Source organism: Oncorhynchus mykiss, chromosome 25 (genome assembly GCF_057628025.1).
Source record: "Oncorhynchus mykiss isolate SJ-2025 chromosome 25, ASM5762802v1, whole genome shotgun sequence".
NCBI lineage: Eukaryota > Metazoa > Chordata > Actinopteri > Salmoniformes > Salmonidae > Oncorhynchus > Oncorhynchus mykiss.
Genome location: NC_143046.1, coordinates 45980690 through 45998646, shown reverse-complemented (window position 1 = coordinate 45998646; position 17957 = coordinate 45980690). Strand labels below are relative to the sequence as shown.

The following is a 17957-nucleotide window of genomic DNA, read 5'->3' as shown; positions in this document are numbered from 1 at the left end:
CAACAGCTCTGGTGGACATTCCTGCAGTCAGCATGCCAATTGTACACTACCTCAAAACTTGAGATATCTGTGGCATTGTGTGACAAAACTGCACATTTAAAGTGGCCTTTTATTGTCCCCAGCACATGGTGCACCTGTGTAAAGATCATGCGGTTTAATCAGCTTCTTGATATTCCACACCTGTCAGGTGGATGGATTATCTTGGCAAAGAGAAATGCTCACCAACAGCGATGTAAAACAAATGTGAACACAACAGAGAAATAAGCCTTTTGTGCACAAGGAACATTTTCCGTTGATCTTTTATTTCAGTTCATGAAACCAACACTTTACATGTTGCGTTTACATTTTTGTTCAGTAAATTAAAAATACTTTGGATGAAAGCAAATCCTTAGATACCCACATTCTTGGACTTAAAGGGATAGTTTACACTAATTTCATTTTGGTTAATCTTTTTCTTACCTTGAATGCAGTCTGAGCCTGGACTGACTGCAAAAACCACACCTACGATGACCGAGACCACCTTCTGAACGGAAGACAAGCCACACCAAAATATGTGATAGTGTGTAGGTAGGTCAAGAACATAGTTTGACTTTAGCAACTGTAGTACCCTTTGACAATGCACATATTCCAAATCATAAAGGCTAATGTAGATGAAGGACATGATTTTGGTGTGCAATTTTTAGACAATGGATAGTGGGCACAATGGAACACCGCTGTTTTTGTGTAATTCAGTAAACTTTAGCCTGTGACAGCTTGTGGCAGTCACTCCTGGCCCATGGACAACTTGCAAGGTAAGAAACAGGAATGATAAAAGTTGTTGGGTGAACTATCCTTTTAAACACAAGCATAATATGAATGGTTTCATCAACTAAGCCAAGCTCGAAGTCCAGAAAAACAGCCTAACGTATATGAGCGAGAGAAGACAAATTATAAAAAAATATTTTACAAAATTCCAGAAAAGGACAGAGCCACTGTCCAAAACTGCACCACACCCTTTCCATTTCTGTATTTGAATAGTTCCACCATCTAGGCCATGTGTATGATAACCAAAAATAAAATAAACTTGCAGTGCTTTGCAGGGTGAAAAGCAGCTCCAGGCTCTGGTGACAATATAGCTCTGTGATGCAGGTTTCTTAGCAGCATAAATAATGTGGGCTATACTACAGTTCCACTGGGAGAGCTGGCTTGGTTTTGGGATGACAAACCCTGGAAAGAAAAAGGAGATTTGCATTGGGGAAAGGTCACAAAGCATCAAATTCAGCACACCCATCTTCCTGCCTTCAAAATGGCCAGTGCACAGCAGTTAGCTAGTGGATGACGCAGTGAATGTAATGCATTAATATATAACGCTGTTTGGCAAATAAACAGGTCCTCTCATAAAGAATCTGAGAGTGTTGTGGGTGAGCGTAAAGATGACTTGCTTATTTATGCTGCGGTGCCCTGTGGGATGGTAATGCTCCAATATGTTTGTTTTAATATGGAGCCGATGCATACAAATATACTCAATTGGGATCAATGTCTTCTTTCCACTGATAAGGAGGGCTACCTAAGGGCACTTACTTATCCACCAGGTGACTTGATTGTACTTGACATACGAGATTCTTACAATTATTGATTTCTTTGAAAATGTATTGGCTTTGCATGGGGTGGCAGATGAACACAAACCACTCCCCTACTGATTTATTTGGAAAGTGAAGCTAGAATGTTTCATTTGGCTCTATACTCCAGCATTTTGGATTTGAGATCAAATGTTTTATATGAGGCTACAGTACAGCATGTCACATTTTATTTGAGGGTATTTTCATATTTGTTTTTACCATTTAGAAATGAATGCACTTCATGTATCCAGCACACCCATTTTAAGGTGTAATAAGTATTAAGACAAATTCACTTAAATTTAGTCAAGTTTAGTATTTTGTGCCATATTCCTAGAACACAGTGACTACATCAAGCTTGAATTTTTTTTTAAGTATTGGATGCATTTGCAGTTAGGTTTTGGTTGTGTTTCAGATTATGTTGAATGGTAAAAAATGTAGTGTCATTTTGGAGTCACTTACAGTAAATAAGAATAGAATATGTTCTGAACACTTCTACATTTGGGGCTTCCGAGTGGAGCAGCTGTCTAAGGCACTTGCATCTCAGTGCTAGAGGCATAACTACTGCCCCTGGTTCGATTCCAGGCTGTATCACAACCGGCCGTGATTGGGAGTCCCATAGGGCGCACAATTGGCCCTGCATCGTCCGGGGTTAGGGTTTGGCCGGGGTAGGCCGCCATTGTAAATAAGAATTTGTTCTCAACCGACCTGCCTAGTTAAATAAAGGTCAAATAAAAAATAAAATACATAAATGTGGATGCTAAAATGATTACAGACAATCATGAATGAATCATGAATAATGATGAGTGATTAAGTTAGATGCAAAGATCATGCCCCAAAAACATGCTCACCTGTCACCATTACCAATAACAGGAGAGGTTAGCATTTTTGGGGGGGAATGACATTTATGCCTCCAACTTTCTCACTCATCATTATTCACAATATATTCATGATTATCCACATTAATGTAGAAGTATTCTTATTTAAAATAAAACTGACAAAATGACTACACATTATTTACCATTCATTTCTATTAGGCAAGCAAAATCCAAAACAAACTACAAATGCATCCAACAGGTTTGTAGAGTCATAAGCTTGATGGAGTCATTGAGTGCTAGAAATATGTGACCAACTACTATACTTTTGACAAATTTTAATACACTAAGTGAATATGTCCAAATACTTGACACCTTAAAAGTTGGGTGACTAGATACATAAATGCTTTAATTTCTAAATGGTAAAATAGATATGCATGAAAACACCCTCAAATAAAAGGTGACATTCTGTACAAAAACATTTGATCTCAAATAAAAAATGCTGAGTATAGATCCAAATTAAACATTTTAGATTCACTGTCCAAATAAATATGTAGGGAAGTGTACATACAGACAGTTTGAGATGTAACATACTGCAAGTGCAAGAGATTCCCATACTCATCTACAGTAGGTAATGTTGTCACAATGCTGTCTAAAATGTCCACAATAATACTAACTTTTCTAAATGGATCCTTGCATTTTAGACTACAAAGAAATGCACAGGAATTTAGCAGAGCTTAATTTCTATTCAAAGAACTTACCACTTTGCCAGGCCTTGCCCATGTGCAAATAAATCCCTCCTGACAAGCTGTCACTATACAGTCTTCAAGAAATATTAAGACAGTCAGTCTCTCATGTGCTATTTTTTTACAGATGAGGGGCTCTAGTAAGGGTATGTCTTCCATGCGGGGACAGAGCAGCGTACCCAGTGTCTTTGCAGGGTCTGTTTTGGTTTTGGTGAGCATGTTGAGCTTGTCACTGCTCTTGCTGCTAATGTGGCCCATGCTGTGGTTCCATTTGTGGTCCTTCTCGTGGTGCCGCTCTTTGCGATCGTGAATGGAGTGTGTGGCAAACTTGCTTACGCCTGCGGCAATAGTGTTGTCCATGACGCTACTCTTGCTGTTGGCGGTCATAGCTGCAGAGTGCGGTAAGCTGTTGGAGCGTGGCAGGGGAGTAGGGAGGGGGTTACCAGGGGTGTTGGTGCCGTTAGTGCTAGGGTTAATACTCTCTATGCCACCACCTACCCCGCCTCCCACAGCCACGTCCCCTCCCGCCGGGGGGCTGGTAGCATTCATCACATTGGTGTGCGTTCTTGTCCGGGAAAGCGGGAGGTGGGGGAAAAGGATATCTTCTGTGAGGTCCCACAAGCAGAGTTGAGTGTCCTGGCCCACTGAACCAAACCTGTATGTGACCTGTACCGGCCGACTGTCCGTGGAGTTGCGCTTAGAGAGTCGGGACTGCGAGCTGTTGGCCCGGTCGCGACCGAAGTGGATCTGGTCCTGGAAGTCCTCGTCACTGCCGCTGAACTCCATAGGGTCCGCATCCTCCACACTAGTTGTGTAATGGTCAAACGCCACCACACTCACCCACGACTTGTGTCCGTGACCGCGTGCAATAACCCGGCAGTCCACAAACGACCACACGGTCACCAGATCATCCTCGCCCCCCGTGACAATGTACTTTCCGTCTGGACTCCAGCACACACACAGCAGACCCCCAAAGTAGCTTTTCATGGTCCCGTGCAGCTCCACCGCATCAAAGTTGAAGACCCGAAGGAAGCCGTCCTGGCTCACACACGCCAGGAACTTCCCGTCAGGTGAGAAAGAAAACTCGTTAAGGGCTCCCTCGCCCACCGTCCATTTGAGCAAGGGGTTGCGCGTGGACTTGCTCTTACAAGTGTGCACTGAGTAGTTCTCACCCTGTTTGAGCAACAGGTAGTGAGGTGCCGTGGTGCCACACGTGTGCTCCATGTTGTACAAGTACATGTTTCCACTGGAATGAGTGACTAGGAACAGACTCTCCGAGCCTGGCACCCATTTTACACAAGTTACTCTGGATTTGTCTATTAGTCTCTGGGGAAAGCAGTTTGGGATAGAAAGTGAGGAGGGAGAGAAGGCACAAATGTTACATTTCAATTGTAAGCAACAATCGCATTCATTGCGTTATATGTCAAAAACATAACATTTGAGGCTAGTTCCAATGTAATTTCCATCTCTTTTTTGCTTTTTTGCTTTTTCCTTCTTTTTTTTTTTTTTACTTTCAGTCCCGACTTACTTCCTCATTGAAGAGCTTGCTGGTCTCCTTCTTGATTGGGTCGATGAGCTGCACTTGGCCAGCCGAGAAGCCCACCAACAGGGAGACGCTCTCCGCCGTGGCCGTGAGGTGGTTGAAGTCGTGACATGTGGGCTGTGTTCCTTTGTATATCCTCTTGTCGATAGGTTTGCTCAGATCAGCAGCCTGAAAGATAAGCATACAAGATAAGTGAGTTAATTGAAAAAAAGGGGGCTATCCCTAAGTTTTCGCCTAAAATTACATACTAAATCTAAATGCCTGTAGCTCAGGCCCTGAAGCAAGGATATGCATATGCTTGGTACCATTTGAAAGGAAACACTTTGAAGTTTGTGGAAATTGGATGTAGGATAATATAACAATAGATCTGGTAGACAAATAAAGAAAAAAAACAACCAGCTTTTTTCTACAAAGAAAAAAACAACCAGCTTTTTTCTACCACCATCTACCACCGTCACTCTGGTTGTAATTCCGATAGTGTCCACAAGATGGCAGAATATCGTCAAAACTGTATACTTGGACTTTGATTTAGCTTTTCCAGTATTAGTAGACATATTATAAGTTCAACATTTGCAAAACAATCCGTTTTCATAACTTCATAACTCTGAATATCCTGTCGCACAATGTTAGCAGAAACATTTTACGACAGATACAGGGTTCCCGGATACTCCCATAAAGCCCATAAAGTCCACCCTGATTGGTGCTTATTTGACAAAGTTAGTCGTTCAAGTGAAGACCACTCATCAGTGTGCCATGAAGGCATCGCCCTCTGACCAAATATGGTGTTGTTAGGCTATACTACACCACTAATGATATAATGAAGTCTGGTTACGTTCTAGGATCTCTGAGGAATACTTACGAATGTGATTTGACTAGTTGAAACAACATTTAGAGTTAGATTTTCACAGATTCCTTTCTTTGCAAATTGAATGAGTGGAAATACAAAATCGATCGTGCATGCTATATGAACCTATTTAGGATATGAAAATTGATTTTATCTAAAAAAATGACACTTCATGTTATGTCTGGGACCCTTTGGATAATAAATCAGAGCAAGATTTCAGAATGTAAGTACACATTTCACCTTCAGAGGTGAATTTATCAAACCTATCGCGGTGAAAAAAGTGTTTTGTTAGGAGCTCTCCTCAAACAATAGTATGGCATTTTTTCGCAGTAATAGCTACTGTAAATTGGACAGTGCAGTTAAATTAACAAGAATTTAAGCTTTCAGCCGATATAAGACACATATGTACCGACATTTGTTGTTTCTCTAAAATCTGCGATTGTGACAAGGCACTACAAGGCACTGTAAACTGCATGATTTACAACTGTCCCGTTGCGCCGATCCCTAAGAAGTTTGCATATCCTCTTGTCAATTGGTTTGCTCAGGTCAGCAGCCTGAAAGATAAGCATACAATAAAAGTGAGTTAACTTCTTATGGATGAGGGGCAGTATTGAGTAGCTTGGATGAATAAGGTGCCCAGAGTAAACTGCCTGCTACTCAGGCCCAGAAGCTAAGATATGCATATTATTAGTAGATTTGGACAGAAAACACTCTGGAGTTTCTAAAACTGTTTGAATGATGTCTGGGTATAACATAACTCATATGGCAGGCAAAAACCTGAGAGAAAATCCAACCAGGAAGTGGGAAATCTAAGGTTTGTATGTTAAGTCTTTGCCTATCCAATATACAGTGGAAATTTGGTCCGATTGCACTTCCTAAGGCTTCCACTAATGTCAGTCTTTAGAACCTTGTTTCAGGCTTCTACTGTGAGAAAAATAACTGTTTCAATCAGGTGTCTAGCAGAATGCCATGAGCTCAGTCAGGCGTGCGCCCGTGAGAGCGAACTGTGTTCCATTGCATTTCGAAAGACAAAGGAATTGTCCGGTTGAAACATTATTGAATGTTAATTATGTTAAAAACATCCTAAAGATTGATTCTATACATCGTTTGACATGTTTCTACGAACTGTAATATAACTTTGACTGTCTGGACTAAGTGTGCCTGCGCCTCATGAATTTGGATTTGTGAACTAAACGCGCAAACAAAAAAGAGGTATTTGGACATAAATGGACTTTATCGAACAAAACAAACATTTATTGTAGGAACTGGGATTCCTGGGAGTGCATTCTGATGAAGATCATCAAAAGGTAGTGAATATTTATAATGCTATTTCTGACTTCTGTTGACTCCACAACATGGTGGGTATCTGTATGGCTTGTTTTGGTCTCTGAGAGCTGTACTCAGATTATTGCATGGTGTGCTTTTTCCGTAAAGCTTTTTTGAAATCTGACACAGCGGTTGATTTAATGAGAAGTATATCTTTAAATCCATGTATAACACTTGTATTTTCATCAACATTTGTGATGAGTATTTCTGTAAATTGATGTGGCTCTAGGCCTCCCGGGTGGCACAGTGGTTAAGGGCGCTGTACTGCAGTGAACTCAAAATAGGGTTACAGTAACAAGACTTACAATCAGATAACTTTGACGCATCCAAACCCCAATTTTTTTTGTCATATTGAGACAATCAGACCAGGGAATGCAACTCTAGCCTCTTAGGTTTGTGTTTTATTCTAAATGCCCCATGGGCACAGTTAACGAACAAGCACTACAACAGTCACACTAGTTAATGGTTCACTCCATCGACAGAGTGGAAAGATTTGAAGTGGTTAGAAGGCCATTTCTCATGTTTCCAGTCTGCTCAGCTGTTGTGGCATAGGCCTATTCCAACCATAGGCATATAGTATATCTTAGTGTGTTAATGTCAGAAAAGTACAACCTTTGGTAGTTATGCACCTTAAGGGTTTGAGTGAATAATGTAGATGTTTAGATCTGTTTACACACTTGAAAGAAATGACTACAGATTTTTTTTGCTAGGCCACACTGAGGAAATAAGGATCAAGCACCTGTAGCCCTGCATTATCAACCTGTCATGTCCACAACTACAGAGTGACACTAAGATGCCTCTCTCTGAAAGAACTCTAGGCAGAACTTCCTACTTGACCATCAGTGTAACCACACTGACACATCAAAGTCAATGCAAAACCTTGCCAAGTAGCTTAACTCCATGAGTCAAAGGTTTTTATGACCCACCGACTCGTTACTCAAATGCTTGAATGTAAAAATTGGTGGTTGTATTTGATTAACGTTTTATTAAAAAGTATGGATTTCAGCAAACAAATAAAGGCACGCAACAGAAGGAAAACATACAGTGGGGCAAAAAAGTATTTAGTCAGCCACCAATTGTGCAAGTTCTCCCACTTAAAAATATGAGAGGCCTGTAAATGTTCATCACTTCAACTATGAAAGACAAAATGAGAAATAAATCCAGAAAATCACATTGTAGGATTTTTTATGAATTTATTTGGTGGAAATAAGTATTTGGTCACCTACAAACAAGCAAGATTTCTGGCTCTTACAGACCTGTAACTTATTTTAGGAGCTCCTCTGTCCTCCACCTGTTACCTGTATTAATGGCACCTGTTTGAACTTATTATCAGTATGAAAGACACCTGTCCACAACCTCAAACAGTCACACTCCAAACTTCACTATGGCCAAGACCAAAGAGCTGTCAAAGGACACCAGAAACAAAATTGTAGACTGCACCAGGCTGGGAAGACTGAATCTGCAATAGGTAAGCAGCTTGGTTTGAAGAAATCAACTGTGGGAGCAATTATTAGGAAATGGAAGACATACAAGACCACTGATAATCTCCCTCGATCTGGGGCTCCACGCAAGATCTCACCCCGTGGGGTCAAAATTATCACAAGAACAGTGAGCAAAATCCCAGAACCACACGACCTAGTGAATGACCTGCAGAGAGCTGGGACCAAAGTAACAAAGCCTACCATCAGTAACACACTACGCCGCCAGGGACTCAAGTCCTGCAGTGCCAGACGTGTCCCCCTGCTTAAGCCAGTACATGTCCAGGCCCGTCTGAAGTTTGCTAGAGAGCATATGGATGATCCAGAAGAAGATTGGGAGAATGTCATATGGTCAGATTAAACCAAAATATAACTTTTTGGTAAAAACTCAACTCGTTGTGGTTGGAGGACAAAGAATGCTGAGTTGCATCCAAATAACACCTTACCTACTGTGAAGCATGGGGGTGGAAACATCATGCTTTGGGGCTGTTTTTCTGCAAAGGGACCAGGACGACTGATCCGTGTAAAGGAAAGAATGAATGAGGCCATGTATCGTGAGATTTTGAGTGAAAACCTCCTTCCATCAGCAAGGGCATTGAAGATGAAACGTGGCTGGGTCTTTCAGCATGACAATGATCCCAAACACACTACCCGGGAAACGAAGGAGTGGTTTCGTAAGAAGCATTTCAAGGTCCTGGAGTGGCCTAGCCAGTCTCCAGATCTCTACCCCATAGAAAATCTTTGGAGGGAGTTGAAAGTCTGTGTTGCCCAGCAACAGCCCCAAAACATCACTGCTCTAGAGGAGATCTGCATGGAGGAATGGGCCAAAATACCAGCAACAGTGTGTGAAAACCTTGTGAAGACTTACAGAAAACATTTGACCTCTGTCATTGCCAACAAAGGGTATATAACAAAGTATTGGGATACACTTTTGTTTTTGACCAAATACTTAATTTTCCACCATAATTTGCAAATAAATTCATTAAAAATCCCACAATGTGATTTTCTGGATTTTTTTTTCCTCATTTTGTCTGTCAAGTGGGAGAACTTGCACAATTGGTGGCTGACTAAATACTTTTTTCCCCCACTGTAGGTACACACGTTTTTAAATTATAGCGACTCGAATGAGTTGGGGTTCATTTAAAAAAAACTCTTAATCAACGCTTAATTTCATGGAGAAATTGAGGTAACAATGCAAAACCATGCACTGGAAATTCAGAGGTAAAGTTGGTTTTATATTCACACATTTGGACTAGATGTCGACCGATTATGATTTTTCAATGCCTATACTGATTATTGGAGGACCAAAAAAGTTGATACCCATTAAATCGGCCAATTTTCTTATTTACTTATTTGTAATAATGACAATTACAACAATACTGAATGAACAATGAACAATTGTTTTAACTTAATATAACACATCACTAAAATAAATGTTGCCTCAAAATAAATAATGACATGTTCAATTTGGTTTAAATAATACAAAAACAAAGTGTTGGAGAAGAAAGTAAAAGTGCAATATGTGCCATGTAAAAAAGCTAACGTTTAAGTTCCTTGCTCAGAACATAAGAACATATGAAAGCTGGTGGTTCCTTTTAACATGAGTCTTCAATATTCCCATGTAAGTAGTTTTAGGTTGTAGTTATTATAGGACTATTTCTCTCTATACCATTTGTATTTCATATACCTTTGACTATTGGATGTTCTTATAGGCACTTTAGTACTGCCAGTATAACAGTATAGCTTCCGTCCCTCTCCTCGCCCCTACCTGGGCTCGACCCAGGAACACATCGACAACAGCCACCCTCGAAGCATTGTTACCCATCGCTCCACAAAAGCTGCGAAATATGGAACCGTTTCGTATTTTATTTAACGGGTGGCACCCATAAGTCTAAATATTCCTGTTACATTGCACAACCTTCAATGTAATGTCATAATTACATAAAATTCTGGAAAATTAGTTCGCAACAAGCCAGGCGGCCCAAACTGTTGCATATACCCTGACTCTGCGTGCAATGAACGCAAGAGAAGTGACAATTTCCCTAGTTTAATATTGCCTGCTAACCTGGTTCTCTTTTAACTAAATATGCAGGTTTAAAAATATGTACTTCTGTGTATTGATTTTAAGAAAAGCATTGATGTTTATGGTAAGGTACATTCATGCAACGATTGTGATTTTTTCGCAAACGCGCTTCTGTTAAATCATCCCCCGTTTGGCGAAGATGGCTTGTCTTTGTTAGGAAGAAATAGTCTTCACACAGTTCGCAACGAGCCAGGCGGCCCAAACTGCTGCATATACCCTGACTCTGTTGCACAGAACGCAAGAGAAGTGACACAATTTCCCTAGTTAAAATAAATACATGTTAGCTGGCAATATTAACTAAATATGCAGGTTTAAAAATATATACTTGTGTATTGATTTTAAGAAAGGCGTTGATGTTTATGGTTAGATACACATTGGTGCAACGACGGTGCTTTTTTTGCGAATGCGCTTGTTAAATCATCACCCGTTTGGCAAAGTAGGCTATGATTCAATGAGGCACCGCATCGATTATATGCAACAAGCTAGATAAACTAGTAATATCATTAACCATGTGTACTTAACTAGTGATTATGTTAAGATCGATTGTTTTTTATAAGATAAATTTAATGCTAGCTAGCACCTTACCTTGGCTCCTTGCTGCACTCGCATAACAGGTAGTCAGCCTGCCACGCAGTCTCCTCGTGGAGTGCGATGTAATCGGCCATGATTGGTGTCCAAATTTCCGATTAATCGGTCGACCTCTAATTCGGACATTCAACAGACATTAGCCAAAAGCATTTTAAAATGATAAAATCACTAACAAATTAATTGATTGTCACAGAAACATAAAAATAGATATGGTTTATTCTTTAAATGTCTAGCATACTTTTAAAACCTTTGTTTTGAATTTTAAAAATCCAGTTTTGATTTGATGAAAATACATATCTTTAAAATGCAATTTAAAGCTGTAGAAATCAATAACTAATTCACTGTTTGTCACAGAAACATCAAACTAGGTATGATTTATTCGATAAATGGCTAGCATACTTTTACAACCTTTGTTTTGAGGAAACATTACAGTTTTCACTTGATAGAGGTAGAGTCCATCTAGAGGCATGTAGAGGTAGAGTCCATCATGATCGAGGCATGTAGTCCATCTAGAGGTTGTGTGGTCAAAGTTCTAACGAGTCTGTTATACCCTATTAGAAGGGGCCTGGCATAAAATTCTGCATCTTCAGTCATATTAAATTACCATTAAATTACCATTAACAACTACGGGATGAAGGCGTCAGGACTGACTAACAAAGAAGATAGGTGGATGGATCAAGAAGACCAAGTCAGCCGAGAGGATCAACAATGGGCATTGGGTGGAGATAAGGAAAACTAAGTGTGAACCATAACATACACTACCGTTCAAAAGTTTGGGGTCACTTAGAAATGTCTTTGTTTTTGAAAGAAAAGCACGGTTTTTGTCCATTAAAATAACATCAAATTGAACAGAAATACATTGTAGACATTGTTAATGTTGTAAATGACTATTGTAGCTGGAAACAGCTGATTTTCTTTTTAATAGAATATCTACAAAGGCGTGCAGAGGCCCATTTATCAGCAACCATCACTCCTGTGTTCCAATGGCAAGTTGTGTTAGCTAATCCAAGTTTATAATTTTAAAGGGCTAATTGATCATAAGAAAACCTTTTGTAATTATGTTAGCACAGCTGAGAACTGTTGTTCTGATTAAAGAAGCATTAAAACTGTCCTTCTTCTATAGTATCTTGAGCATCAGCATTTGTGGGTTCGATTACAGACGCAAAATGGCCAGAAACAAAGAACCTTCTTCTGAAACTCATCAGTCTATTCTTGTTCTGAGAAATGAAGGCTATTCCATGCGAGAAATTGTACGAGATTGTACGAGATCTTCAGTTTCTTGGCAATTTCTCACATGGAATTGCTTTCATTTCTCAGAACAAGAATAGACTGATGAGTGGTATGTGGTCAGTCATAGAACATCCTTATATACATGTGAATTTGCAAGTTATTGTGCAAATTAATTCTCAACAATACCTTGTTGACTCCATCATTGTTGTAAAAGGAGTTATTTAGTGTAGGTAACTTTACACCTCAATACTTTGCGTAGCCTAGCTAGCTCGCCTATGTCACAACAGAAGCTGAGCATCCGTGCACTGTAGCTACGTCATGACCCAAGCAATTAAATTTAAGTACAGTGGAGGTCACATTAATTGCCAATATTGGGATTCTTGTCAAATGTCCAGCATGGTCCGTAGATAGCTGTTACCGGTTAACTGACTGTCAGATTAGAGTGAGTTTGCTGGCTAGCTCGAGGTGCATAACGTTACCACAACACTTACTTAGATTGGTGGTGCTAGCTAGGACACAGTAACGTTACTGTGCATTTGTCATACACCAGGCAAACTGGACAACACTGACCTGTTGTCATCAATTAAGACATACAAATTATAAATAAAACTGATAGCATAATGTTTAGCTACCTTTCTAACGCCTTTGTAGATGTAGAAGTACAGCTCCCGGCCCACATTGAAACAAATTCGGTCGCCGTTGCCAGACTGGTCATTGACGTTGACAAATGAAACTTTGACAGGGTTCGAACCCTGGGAATTGAAAGGCACCCTATTGGGGCGGCTATATTCGGAATGAGTGAGGAGTTTATAGACGCCTTCCCGTGTAGTGAATTGAGTTTTAATTTCGTTAATCTCCTTCCCTCCTCCCTCCGCCGCCATCTTTGAATTACATTCATCCTTCCTCGAGTCCGGATTTTACACATGGAACGTGCGCATGCCCGTTCATAGGTAAAAGTAGTGTCGACTCGCGCATGTAGACCTATACGAATGTAGGACAGGAGAAGAAGAAACCACCTCAAACACGTGATACGTTCTAACACTGACAGCCCACATATTTCCCACCTTGGTAAAATACACGTTCTTCTTCGGTGGAGTTTAACGGCTGTTGGCATCCAATATGTTGTATTATCGCCCTAATTGAAATATAGTATACATCCATTACACTTTGTGATACAACATGTGAAAAGGGGAAACGGGAAAATAAAAAATGAAATATATTTTGACATACCCTACCAACTAACCCTACACTCATTAAAACCCACCACCTTATTCTACTACTTTAACCCTATCCAATCCTACCCCTGGTCAACAACCTGCGAGGACGGGACACTATACCACCCAACACACCCTGTAACTCTTCTGAAGTTAAATCTCGTACCCCCAAATACTTCTCTGCTGCCACCACATCTATTTTCTGTGACCTACGTTCCATCTCTGCAGTACAGTTGATAACCATTGCAATGAACACTAAGAAACCAACTTTTAAAAAACATATACACTACATGACTAAAAGTATGTGGACACCTGCTCGTTGAACATCTCATTCCAAATCATGGGTTTTAATATGGAGGTGGTCCCCCCTTTGCTACAATAAAAGCCTCAACTCTTCTAGGAAGGCTTCCAGTGATGACATCCCCAGGGGTCCGTGCTGATTGTACGGAGATTAAATGGCGCCCCTTGAGAAGGCAAGAATAAGATATATGTCAGGAGAAGTCCAGGGTGGAATATGGAGGAGGAATAGAGGGGAAAAAGAAAGGCTTAAGGTTTAAGAGAGAAAGAGGGTGAGCTTGAGTCGGTTAAAAATTGCAACCAAAAAGGGGATGGTCTGCTGAAGAATGGTAGAAAGTGTAAGCAGAATTAGCTGAAGAGGATAAATGGAAGTGAATGAGGTCGATGTATCAGAGGTGGTAGGTGTGGTGAAGTTCTGAGTCCAAGTCTTGCACCGAGGGTCAGGATAAAGATGAGTCTGTGACAGTAGCAGTGAAGCTTTTGGAAAAAGTGGACCTTTGCCTTTTGGCTGATCTATTTGTGGTTTCAGGGTTTGTGAAACAGAGTTGGGTGCTGTGGAATTGGTGAGGGTAACCAGAAGTGGTTTTGTGATAATTGTTTGTTTCTGCTGGTCAGAGGGAGAAGGCTCGTTAAACGAATGGGGGCAAGAAATGTGAATTGTTTTGCTCTCAAGAAAAGGGTGCCATTGAAAGGAGTGATTACTGGAGTAGCAGTAAATGTAAACGTTGAACAACTGAAGGGGAAGATCCCGGTGTTTGTGATGCTCGTTGTTTGGTGAGGGCGGCGTGAGTGGTGAAACAGAAATTATTGTCTGTTCTTTTGAGTTTTGATGTTGAGTCTTTGCCCAACAAAGTTATGTTAGGATATGTAAGTTATCCGGTACGAGCTTTTGTGCTAAATACATCATGTTGTTACAGGTGTCAAGCTTGTGGGCATGTGGCAGCAGTGTGTAGGAGGGAGATTCCTTAGGTGTGAGAAGTGTGCAGAACGGCATGAGACAAAGGAATGTGTAGCATTGGGGAAAGTAGTGGTATGGGTTAATTGTAGGGGTGCCCATGGAGCGAGAGAGACAGGTTGAGGTTTCCAGGGTTACAGTAGTGTAAATTTTGTCATATGCTGAGGCAGTCAAGAAAGTAGAGGAAGATGGGTCAAGGGGAGGGATCCTGAGAGGATTGGTGTGAGTATACCTGTACCAGTACAGAAGGATAAACCAACATGTGATATATGTTTCAGTAAGATTGGATTTTTAGCATTTATAATAATGGTTATCAACTGTACTGCGGGGATGGAACATAAGTCACAGAAAATGGAGGTTGTGGTGGCAGCTGCAGAAAGGTATTTGGGCGTGTGAGACTTGACATCAGAAGAGTTACAGGAGTAAGTGGTGGTGTCCCATCCTTCCAGGTTGTTTGCTTGAACAAATAAATACTCTACCATCTAACACTATACGAACAATTTTTTTTAAATAATACAAAAATAACACCACCCTACTCCACTATTTTAATCTATTTTGTCCTACCTCAGGCCAAGTATAAGGGAGTTGTACTTCAGTCTAGTAGGTGGCGGCAATGCCACATTTATTGGATGCCAACCACCATTAAACCTCATTGAAGAAGGAAGGCTTTTCACTAGATGTTGAAACAGTTTTTACTGTGGGGTATTGTGTGTAGATTGATGAGGAAAAAAACAATTTAATACATTTTAGAATAAGGCACTAACGTAACAAAATGTGGAAAAAGTCAAGGTGTCTGAATGCATCCCGAAAGCACTGTATGTCCTCTCAGACTATTGGTCTAGAGTAGGACTAGCTAGGGTTAAATAGTGGAAAGGGTGTTTTTTTAAAGGGCTAATAGGTGGTAGGGTCATTTCCATTTTCACTTTATTATTGTATCAAATAATATGTTGGTAGGCTGTGAATGGCCTCACACACCTAAAAGTTGGATGCGATCTGCCAACCAAATCCCAAAGAAGAGCTCTTCAGAGAAATCTCCTGACAGTCCCGTCTCTCTCAGGTGACTCTTCAAATGGAAGTTCGGTTCTCCACGAGCAGAGACAGCACAAGGGTGTGGCCACAGGAAGAGGCAGTGCGTCGTCACCCCCCCCCCCCCCCCCATACGGTATCACTGTCTTTCTTGTAGAACAAATTGATATAAATCAATCTATTGGAGAACATTGATGTAGAAGTTATTCACATTTACAAGGATAACATCTCTCTGAGTCCAGTATGAATGCAAGTATGCACTTTCACTCTTTTCAAAATAATTTGAAGAGCTTCATTCTCACACATGTGAGGAATAGCATTCCATATTAATTTGTATTGCTGGTTTATATTTTGGTGTAGTGATATTTTGGGGGATGAATAAATAATGCATTTGCAAGTTCTATTGAATGGTAGTTATGGAATAAATATGTGGTAGAAGGATGTGCTTTAGACTAATATTAAATAATAAAGTGACTCGATTTGAGTATTCTGTAAGTCCTTGAGAATAAAGCATCCACAATCTTTCTGAATTTCCTGTAAACACAGCACATTCTGCTATGTGGCTCTCCATCTGTTCTGACAATGACAGACAGCTCCCCTCATACACCCCTCCATGAATGTAGAGGATCATCTGTACATATGAAAGGATTCGACAATTGTATTAATTACACCAGGGTGAACATTCCACATTACATCAAGGGGCTAGGGTTCATTTGGAATTCAGCCCAAGAGCAGAGGAACGGTGAATCAAATATCACAGTTACAAAGTAAAGGGCTCAGGTTTAGCCATAGTTTGGTTAGACATTCTATCTGTATAAGTAAGCAGCAATATGGTTGCCTCACTTTTAAAAGGAGACTAGTAATATGGTAATTGTGCACAGGCTCTTCTGTGCCCAATTATGAGTCATGCATTTTGAAAAGGTCACACATTAAGACTAAAATCATGGAACAGTCTCATTTTAAAAATACATTTTGAAATGTATGCAGCAGTCTATGACCAATAGTAATTTAATAACTAGCAACCACATTTTAAATCATTGACACTGTCATTAACCAACATCTTTACACCATCGTAAAAATATACAGAATCCTTCTCCTAACTTGTTCCAACTTCCCTTTTCCATACACAAACCAGCTGACCCATTTTCCATGGGCCTCCTTTTTTTTCCATACACAAGACAACTGACCACATTACTCAGACTTCCTTGACCACTTCCCAATTACTATGGATGTTAAATGCAGATTTTGTTCCAACTACAGTTACTTGAATAAAGTGTTTCATATCGACATTACCCATACAAACTGTTTCATAAGAGTACTATACTACAAATAAATTATTAATAGGAATGATTTATTAATAGGAATTCTCTAGGCTTCTGGTGACACTACTCTGTGCAGAGCACTGCCACGCCACACTCGTAAAAGTTGTGAGGGTCTTCCTTGGTGGCGATGTCAAAGTCTACGGTGAAGATGAGATCGGCTCGGGTGAAGTTCAAATATACAGGCAGAGTGACCTGTGGGATTGAGAGATATACAAGTGTGATATGTCATTAAGACAGTACAATTTGTATGGTATTTGAACAATATAGACTAGGAATAGCTCCCAACTTAATTGTATGTATTTGACTGACTTCCTATGAGCCATCTATTTATTGGATACATTCTAAGGGAATGTGAGGTTGGTATTATATGTGGAGAAAGTTGATATTTGTAATCTGGCAATAGCCCGGAGGGGATAAATAAAGTTTTGTATTGAATTTAATCCAATGAAAGCATAGAGCTCAATCGCTTAACATTTGTACATTCGTGTACAGTGCAGTATTTATGTTGTTATGAGCCGTACCATGTGCCTCTTCTCAGCGCTCAACTGCGTCACCCAGCGCAGCTGAGTCAGTGGCAGCTCAGTGGAGATGTAGTTGGAGAGAGAGAGCTTGTTGTTGCCGTGGCTCCCTGCAGCTTCAGACCTGTCAGGAAGAAAGAGGGGTATGTTAAGATCACTTAGGTTGATCATAAACATTAGATAAACAATAGGGGTTGGTTTAAACACATATTTTTTCTTCCAGTCAGTAGACATTGACTCAGAAGTTATTTGAGTATTAAGGTGGTGTTCTCATTATCAAAGCACTCCTCAGTGAGGCTAAGTGTATCATCACAGCCAACCAAATAACACTCTTTCAATTGAGTTTCCATTATGAAATGTTTTTTTGATCCAGGACT

At 40.3% G+C, this 17957-nt stretch overlaps 1 protein-coding gene and 1 pseudogene across 2 annotated transcripts; both read right to left on the bottom strand.

The window, feature by feature from the left end:
- Window positions 1–285: 285 nt before the first annotated feature.
- LOC110505201 (WD repeat-containing protein 20) lies at window positions 286–13257 on the bottom strand. 2 transcript variants are annotated; one of them, XM_090220404.1, is made up of 5 exons: window positions 12881–13013; window positions 11016–11131; window positions 4685–4867; window positions 3172–4482; window positions 286–1206 (listed from the first exon to the last, which is right to left on the bottom strand). In XM_090220404.1, exons 2-5 carry the CDS (start codon window positions 11037–11039, stop codon window positions 1156–1158), a joined length of 1569 nt encoding a protein of 522 aa, XP_090076530.1. In that variant the 5' UTR covers window positions 11040–11131; window positions 12881–13013; the 3' UTR covers window positions 286–1155. The 2 variants fall into 2 exon arrangements, with proteins under 2 accessions (XP_090076530.1, XP_021439943.2); XM_021584268.3 differs by lacking the exon at window positions 11016–11131 and having other exon boundaries at window positions 12881–13257.
- A 3868-nt stretch (window positions 13258–17125) lies between these two features.
- Window positions 17126–17957, bottom strand: part of LOC110504167 (cytoplasmic dynein 1 heavy chain 1-like) — a 39696-nt pseudogene continuing 38864 nt past the window's right edge.

What these genes read in the sequence shown, in the direction of transcription:
- LOC110505201 (XM_021584268.3), bottom strand. Translation starts at nt 13,129, where the DNA reads ATGGCGGCGGAGGGAGGAGGGAAGGAGATTAACGAAATTAAAACTCAA. An exon ending in TCTACAAAGGCGTTAGAAAG is followed by an intron (nt 4,868 to 12,880) that starts GTAGCTAAACAT and finishes CTTATCTTTCAG; the next exon opens with GCTGCTGATCTGAGCAAACC. An exon ending in GCAAGCTCTTCAATGAGGAA is followed by an intron (nt 4,483 to 4,684) that starts GTAAGTCGGGAC and finishes TGCTTTCCCCAG; the next exon opens with AGACTAATAGACAAATCCAG.